The 9182-nt window shown below is 38.2% G+C and overlaps 1 protein-coding gene across 4 annotated transcripts in view; it reads right to left on the bottom strand.

Moving 5' to 3' along the window:
• Positions 1-291: 291 nt before the first annotated feature.
• LOC131034280 (uncharacterized) overlaps positions 292-9182 on the bottom strand; it is a 104552-nt gene continuing 95661 nt past the window's right edge. For all 4 annotated transcript variants that reach the window (XM_057965726.2, XM_057965725.2, XM_057965724.2 and 1 more), the window contains 3 exons: positions 1103-1183; positions 916-1032; positions 292-832 (listed from right to left, as the gene is read on the bottom strand). In XM_057965726.2, the coding sequence (XP_057821709.1) occupies positions 749-832; positions 916-1032; positions 1103-1183 (282 nt within the window). In that variant the 3' untranslated portion in view covers positions 292-748. The remainder of the gene's footprint in view (positions 833-915; positions 1033-1102; positions 1184-9182) is intronic.

Here is a 9182-nt window from a genome sequence, read left to right as displayed (position 1 = left end):
TTGATAAAAAGTAGTCATTCATTTTGATCCTCTCATTTTGTTCACAAGATATAATTAACAAAATCTCAAAATAAGTTCAATTGAGATTGAACCTAGACTAATTTTAAAATTGGAATGTAATTCAGTCTCTAAATGGGAGCACTGTAAAGAAATAATTAAAGATGCCAAAATTGTGAAAAACAATCATATGAAGTAAACAACTTATTTAAAAATAAATAAAGAAGAAGATAAGAAAGGAAGTAAATGGTGTGTAATTAAACTACAAACAAGGCATGTCAATGCAATGAAGAATGAGACAACTACATAGGCTTTAAATACAAAGAATGATACATGTTGCTCTCTTTTTCTCTTTAAAGGTTTAAGGATCTCCCTGGACAAGAAACTTAATGATGTCCGGGAGTTCATAGGTTTTTTCACAAGTACACTTGGAAATCTGTTAGATAGGACTACAGAGAGCAATCAAGGGAATCTGTAAACAATTCTTTGCTGTTTTATATTAATTAATAGGCTAAATTCGCCTTTCCAAAAAAACATTTGATACATGTCCCATAAGCTCACTTAGAGATAAGATGCAACTGGCAAATGGTTATCATTGTCCTGCTAAATTTTGTACTGTATAGCTCTGCTGAATGGAAATCGGCAATACTGGGTTGTGGCAACTGTCTGAAATTGTTGAAAGGCACCAATTTTAATTCAGAGTTCTCGACTTAAAATTACTTCAGGAAATTTATCCATGTTGAAAAGGATATTATTGATCAAGTGCTTGAGATTTTGCGAGATGAGCTTGTCGACGGCCCAAGGAAAATGCCGTGATAATCCACGCAAAGCACACCTAATCCACTTCCATGTGTTAGCTAGGAAATAAAAGGAAATATGTGTCAAGTAACTTTTAATTATTAGCAAATGATTACAGACCGGCAAGGCACAAAGCGCAATGGCTGAAGGTCCTTTATTGAGTGACCCCTGGAGTATCTTGTAGATTCCAGCAGCTGCTGCATCTCCTAACCTTTGCACTAATACGTCCATGCAAACCTGCATATGAACCACTCTTAGCATAGAATCACGCAAAAGAAACATAATAATCCAGCTGAACAGAATTCACCTTGGCTTTGTACTTCTCATCTCGTGTGACGACAGTGAAGAGAACCTCTCTACCAGGCCGTGTAAGAACATAATTTAAGACCTACAAAAATACATGGAAGGGCAGTAGAAAAAAATAAGCAATGAAATAGAATGTAAATTAACTGTACTTCAGCTGACCAGAAAGGAACTTATCTGACAACATTTAATAGTTGTCATTTGCAATATTCCATTTTGATTGTATTTGTCCTGTTAAATTTCCAAGAGACTCTTGCCATTTTGTGTAAGCATACAAATAGTTGTTTGATATCGACAAGGAAACAAGATACATAGTATTAAAATAACTTGTCGAAACCAACTTTCTTACTTTAAACATTTATATGGCAAAAGTTATTTAGCAATAAACAGTCTAGTATAGAATAATACCTTTCTTGGGACTATCTGTTGTCACCTAACTATATTAGATATAATTTTGTTTTAGGAAGCTGCAGATGACAGCCCAAGCCTCAATTCTAAAACTAACACACACAACTTGAGACAACAGAAAACCACTAGGGTAGAATTCATTAAATTGGAAATAATTATAATTTACAAGGGGTGAGGCTGATTGCTAAACTTGGTGGCAATAAATTATGCACGTCTAGGCAAGTGAAGTAATTCTTATTTGTTAAAATAGTTCACTACGTTGCCTCTTCAACTGATTACAAAACAGGTAAAAAGATATAGGAACTATCTTCAGGATAGCTCCAGCTATGCTCTTTAAATTTAGGTAGAACAAGTCACAGAAAATGAGAAGAAAAAAGTGTGCAACTGTATTTACAATACACCTGGCAACAAAACCATGCTAGTTTAACCCATCATGCCCAGGTAATTCAAAAAAGAGTCAAAACCAGGGCAAAACACGTCATATAGTGAACAAAACACATTTTATAAATAAGTAATTCAAAAAGCATTGTTTTTTTCAGTCAGCCCATGGTTTTTTGTCTATAAAGCCTTCTAACTTGTCTTTTGACATTTTAGGAGTTTGCAGAATGTTGTTTGTTTGTATGTTATTTTCTTAATATAAAGTTGGGCATACTTTTAATGTGAGATTCGGCCTATTAAGTAAGTCTTCAGAGCCTCTTTGGGGCCTCCGGCCTCAAAGGCTTGTCAATGTGAGTTCATAACTCATTGAGCATGACTAGTGGCTGTCATATCCCCCATTGCACCGTTGCCAAATCTGCTGAGTGTTGTTACTGGTAAGATTGTTTTAGTGGTACTATTTATATGATGGTACACAAAACAATGGCTGGCAGTTCAAATGGGATTTACAGAGACTGGATTGCCTTCTTCAAAGCATTTATCACAATGATGTGAGCATGCTCATTGAGTCATAACCCAATCTCCATGTCGTGATGCCTACACAGAGTGAGATGAACATTACCAACCAAAAATTCAGCATGTGATCACCATCAAGGGATAGTAAGGAGTCAATTGAGCCAAATCCTTCGTCAATATACAACAAAGTTCTATACAGCCTGTATACAAAGTATTATTGCATTGGTTTATTGGGAGTCACAGGTTTGAAATTTGAATCTTAGTCTAATTTTGAGAAGCAAAAGTGAAGGCAAATAGCTTAATTGAATAGTTTGGACTTTTGTTTCACTTTCTAGTTTCTACACACTCCATTAGTCGTGAAATAACATTTGCAGCTTTTTTCCCATGTTTTATGAGTACTTTAGTGTATTTTTAATTTGCCATGGATTTCCTATTTCCAACCTATTGCGCTAGTTTTGAAACCCTCATTTTCTAAACTTCATTTTATTCATCAAATGGCTAACTCTAAGTTCTAGGGGTCTTTGGAGTATTTTCATCATGTTATAATTTCATTAAGTCCCTTTAAAATCACCCAACACTTAGTCATTTAACTCGATTCCGGCCTTTTGAGTTGGTTTTGCAACCATTGTCGGGTCCCAATGGGGTTCTCACAATCCGCCTTGGATCTAACAAAGCCTTGGGTCATAGTGCCAGTTTTCACAACCCCTTTGGGAGCAGTTGAGGTTTCCAAAAACTTGGTGTCTTACCGAAAAAGTTTTTTCTTCAAGGTTAAAGCTTCCTTTCTTTTGGTGCAATGGCAACCGTGTTTCCAACAAGTGGTATTAGAGCCTAGGTCACGAGTTCAAACGGCTTCCTTTCTTTTGGTGCAACAGCAACCGTGTTTCCAACAATTGGTATCAGAGCCTGGGTCACAAGTTCAAACTCCTCACTTGTGTAGGGGGGATTGTTGCAAGGTGTGCGCCCTTGGTCTCCTTGTGTTGTGTAGTGCAGCGCTCAGGTTTGCGACATGGCTTAACCGCCTCCCAAATCTCGCGGTTGTATAGAGCATCAAAAGGTCTAACTTTTGGTGCAACGACAACCGTGCTTCCAACAAGGACTTCCTCATCTGGCACAATGCCAACTCCTTCACAACAAACTAAAGCACTAGGAGGGAGTGGAGATGAAGAAGAGCCACCAAAGAAAAGGAAAAGCCCAGAGAAAACATGTGGGGATGACCCACCAAAGGACACTGTGGCAGAGGAACAAGTGGAAACAAAAAAGGAGAAAGCTGAGAAATACAAAGACAAAGGAAAGGGTAAGATAATGAACAAGAACAAGAAATAGAAGTGATTGAGGTTGATTCCACTGGCCCATTGCCAAACTTTTCCCAAAATGTGCCTGACATAGCCACTCAAAAGAGTAAGCCCCCTCCTTCCTTCTCTTCCAATTTGCAATATGTAGCAAAGACTCCTCCATTGAAAAGATCCCAAGCTATTGGTACTTCTTCCTCTCCATCATAGTTGGAGAATACATTGTCTAGAAAAAGAAAAACTATACCTACGAGTTTGCTAGCTGATGACATTGTGTGACAACTATTGCAAAGGTCCTCAAAGCCCAGGAAGTTAAAAACTACCTCAAGATTTGTGGAGGATGGTAGCTCTAGGAGCTTATATGTAGAAATTGCTCAAACTTTTATTCAAAAAGAACCCAATCTAGCTACAATAGCTGACTACAACACGATGAAGGTGGACTTGGAACCACCACACAAGGATGGAGATGTGCAATTTTCAGGTGACTACATCTCAGCTAGTCGAAAGAACAGAAAGAGATAGACAAGATAAATATGAGCGCAAGCATACTGTGGAAGTGCTTACAAGCTGCCTAGAGTCATTGGTTGACCCCTCACCCCAACTTATTGATCAGACAAGTTTTTGGTAAAATAGGGAATAATTAATGAAATGATCGAATGATCATTTAAAGAATTACAAAACGAATGTTTCTAATATGAAACAATCGTAAAATAGAATCTACTTAATATTTACATTAAGTTGCAATATTGACCATTAATAAATAATAGAAGATATTATTCTAATACCCTTCCTTAATGGTCAATCTATCAACTGCACCAAGTTGCCCCCTACATTTTACAAACTTGTCTGAGCTCAAAGACTTGGTGAGGATATCTATTGTCTGATCCGCCGTCGGAACATACAGCAACTGAACTGATCCGTCTTCAACCAGCTTCCGAATGAAGTGACAATGAAGTTCAACATACTTGGTTCTCTCGTGGAAGATTGGATTCTTGGCCAGTTTGAGCACCCCTTGATTGTCACAGTAAAGGGGAGTAGAATCTGCTTGAAACATTTGCATGTGTGAAAGCATCCTTCGAAGCCAAACTACCTCACAAGCTGCCTTAACAGTTTCTCGATACTCTTCTTATGTCGAGGAAAGAGCCACCGCCTACTGCTTCTTGCTAGTCCATGTGACTGCACCAGATCCCAAACTGAAAACATACCCAGAAGTTGATTTTCTGTCATCAACGGAACCTGCCCAATCTGAGTATGTGTAACCAATAAGTCTAGGATCATGACTTTTGTTGTGCAAAAGACCAAAATCAGAAGTACCCTTCGCATAATACAGCACACGCTTTGCTGCTACCCAATGATCAGCCTTGGGGACTGTCATGAAACGTGAAATGTAGCTCACTGCAAAACTGAGATCAGGTCTAGTGATACTACCCACCAGTTGCCTAAATGTTGATTCATTCACCACAGGTGAATTTGATTTTGATGTCAACTTCAACCCTTTCTCCATGGGTGTGGATGCAAGTTTGCAGTCTTGCATCCAAAACTTGTCTAGCAAACTACGGGCATACTTAGACTGAGATTCAGTCTGCCAAACTTCAACACCTAAGCAATAGTGCAGAAGTCCCAAGTCTGTCATGTCAAAGGACTAGCATAAACTCTGTTTGATCTAATCGATCAAAATGCTGAACTACCAGTGACAATGAGGTCATCAACATAGACAACAAGAATAAGAATATCATGACCAATGCTTTTGACATACAGATTAGAATCAGATGGACTCCTCTGAAAGCCATGATCTGCGAAGTGCTTGTCAATTTTGATATACCAAGCCCAAGGAGCCTATTTAAGGGCATAGAGTGCTTTCACCAGTCTACACACCTGGTGTTCTTTTCTAGCAACCTTGAATCCTGGAGGCTACATCATGTAGACCTCTTCCTACAACTCACCATTGAGGAATGCACTCTTAACATCCATTTGATGGACTTTCCAACCAAACTGAGCTGCCAAGGCAAGGACGAGCCGTATGGTACTCATTTTGGTTGTAGGAGCAAAAGTCTCCTCGTAGTCAATGACTTCCTTCTGTGAGAACCCCCTAGCAACGAGACGAGCTTGTACTTGTCAAGGGTTTCGTCAGCTTTGTACTTAACTAATGGGTTTCTTCCCTAGTGGAAGATCAGAAGGGACCCAAGTGTTATTCTTCAAAACACTATGGTATTCAACTTCCATAGCCTTTTTTCACTCAGGAATTCCTTTAGCCTCAGAATATGTTTGAGGCTCAAAAATACTATGAATGTTGGCCATGAGAGAAAAGTTGACTGTATTTTGTTGCTTGCTCTTATTTTTGGAAGATCTAATCTCGATTAGCTCAACAGGACAAAGATCACTTATAGTCTTAGCCCACCATTTAGGTCGAAGAGTAGAAGAACCAACATCAAGTGCAAGAGGAATAACCTGAACAAGATCTTGAACAGGTTCAACAGGAGGATGATCGACATCATCAGGAGGAAAGTCAAGTAGTGCATCATCAAATTCAGATTTTGAATCATCCCTCCCATCAGGTGAACCAAATGGAAGACGGACATCCAAATCAGTAGCCTTTAAAGGCTGATCCTCAGAATTCTACTCAAACAAGGAAAGTTGATTCTTCATCAAAAAAGACATCATCACGACTGAAGATAAGACGATCAGTGTCTACATCAATCAGCCGGTAAGCCTTGTGGTTGTCACTGTACCCTGTGAACATAAGTTTACTCTTGGAATCCAACTTCGAGCGCTTGGCATCTGAAATCCATACATATGCTAAAGAGCCAAAGACTTTCAGATGACTCATCCTGGGTTTGTGACCAGTCCAGGCTTCCTCAAGAGTCTTCCCCTTAATAGCCTATGTGGGAGACCGATTACAAAGATAGACTATGGTGTATACTGCTTCTGCCCAATATTTATTGGGAACATTCATTTGTTCCAACATTGACCTAGCAATTTCAGTCATAATGCGGTTGCAACGTTCTGTAATGTCGTTTTGCTGAGGAGTGTAAGGTGTGGTTAATTGGTGTTTGATGTCGTGTGTATCACAGAAGTTGGAGAAAGCAGTAGAACAAAACGCGCCCCCCCCCCCTCCCCAATTATCTGACCTAAGAGTGACTATGGGTCAGCCTGATTCTTTTTCTACTAAGGCCTTAAACTTCTAAAATACAATAAACACATCTGATTTCTGTCTAAGAAAGTACACCCACATTTTACAACTGAAATCATCAACAAAAAGCAAGAAATACCTAGAACCAGTAACAGAAGTTGTATTCATTGGACCACATACATCAACGTGAAACAAATGCAATACCTTTGAGGCTCACCATGAGTCACCATCCTTGAATGGTGTCTCGTGCTGCTTCCCAGCCTGACAAGCTCCACAAACTCAATGATTCTGAGTCTGAATTTCAGGTAAGCCAAGAACAAGATCCTCCCGAAGAAGCTACGCAAGGTAGTGAATGTTCAGGTGACCATACCGCTGATGCCAGAGATTACTGATAGAAAATGATTTAGCTGCAAAGGCATGCTCAAGAGAATCACCTGAATCCACAAGTCTATATAGATCATGATCCTCAATGCTAACAACCACAGTAGTGTGAGTCACACGATCAACAATAGAACACTTGTGTGAACTAAATATCACATCAAGCTAAGGAGAATGCCACATAATTTGGCTCACATAGAGAAGGTTCAGTTCCATGCAAGGAACGTAGTATACATTGAGTAATATGAGATTCCTCCCACCATATTGTATCTTAACGTTGCCCTTACCGAAAACTGCATACTCTTCACCTCCTCCAATAATGACTGAATCAATGAACATGAGAAGTCTGTGAACCAATCACGGAGATGAGTGAAGTGTCGAGAGGAATCGGAGTCTATGTACCAAGCAGAAGATATCACATGATCTACAGGACGCTTCGCCATGAAAGTGTAAAATGCATTTTCTTTCTCCTCAGAGTGTTCTACGACATTTGCCTTAGGCTGAGACCCTCCCTCCTTTTGCTATTCGGAAGTTATCTGATTCCGACAGTCCTTTATCAAGTGACCAAATTTGTGGCAGTAATTACACTCAAAGATGTAAAAATCGTTTAAAAATCGCTAAAATCACAAGTCAAAACAGAAAATGATTAAATCCCCAAAAAAATCGTAAACGGTTTTTTTTTTTAAATCGCAACTTTCAGACCTAAAAAATCGCGATAAAAATGTGAAAAGACACAATTTAAATGTGGAAAATCGCAGTTAAAAAATGCGGCAAAAAAAAGGTGCAACCGTGCAACCCTAAAAACGCGACTTTGCGACTAAGGTAAAAAGGACACGCGACTTAAAAAACGTGACGGCTTCCTTCACCACTGACGCGATTTCAGCCGACGGCTTCCAGGTTTGTCTCACTCTCCACAAGTTTCCTCAGGCTCATACTGCTACAAATTTTAATCGTATATTTTGCATTGTCTACTTACTTAGGCCAGCAAAGCTGTTGGCTTTGTATCTAATCACTATCAATTTCAAAAATATAAATAATAGCTGGGAATTTAGAGTGAGGGGCTTGAGCATAACCAAAGATATATAAAATAAACCCTTGAATTTACAATTTATGTAGCAGCAAATCACTATCTCCTTCCTCATAAGCCATAGTTGTTGGCATTTGTAATAGCTTCCTGCCCAAACAGTAGTACACCAGGCCAATTTGACCAAACTAAAAATATGCAAAAGAATAGTGTATATAAATATTTTAAATATTGAAACACCAGCATATAAAATTCAATACTGTCAATAATATACTGAGGGGGATGAGTTGTAACGAAAGTTGTTACTTGATCAAGTGCCACACCAACAAAAAGTAATGAATTTTATTTTTAAATAACTAGTTCGGATATATTATAGATATATCCGTTAGAAAAAGTTAAATACCATATAAATGCCATAGGAATTTAATACTCCAGAAATGATGCAATCTTCAACGGAATTTAAACATATAAATACCATAGGAATGCACAAATCATTAGCTCAGTCACCACTCACAGTTTTGATAGAGAATGCATTGCCATTCTCAATATCCAATTACTTGCATGAATGCTTCCATTTAAACTATGGCAATGCCACTCAATAAATCCAGACTCAGATTGGAAACTAAAGAAATAAAGAGATTATCTAGATTCACTATCAAAATTGAAATGTTTCCTACCCATTAATTAAGTCTAGGTTCTTAGAGCATTTCCTCAGTTACAAATTAAACCAGCTAACTAAAACCGGTAGTCAATTTCAACAAAAATAAGTATTAAATGGAACTATAATGAAATAACAAAATATAAAAGATTGAGTCAACCCTCTAGATGTATGGTATAAAGTTGTCACAAATCTTGAATTTCAATCTGCACTTGATTGACATTGACTAATATTTTGCTTTCACTCTTTAAACTGTCATTTCCTCTATGGTAATATGAAGTTGAACTATGTGTACTTCATTAGAAT

The sequence above is a fragment of the Cryptomeria japonica genome, chromosome 3, assembly GCF_030272615.1.
Source record: "Cryptomeria japonica chromosome 3, Sugi_1.0, whole genome shotgun sequence".
Taxonomy (NCBI): Eukaryota; Viridiplantae; Streptophyta; class Pinopsida; order Cupressales; family Cupressaceae; genus Cryptomeria; species Cryptomeria japonica.
Note: the sequence above shows the minus strand (reverse complement) of the source record. Positions and strands in the feature narration are given on the sequence as shown.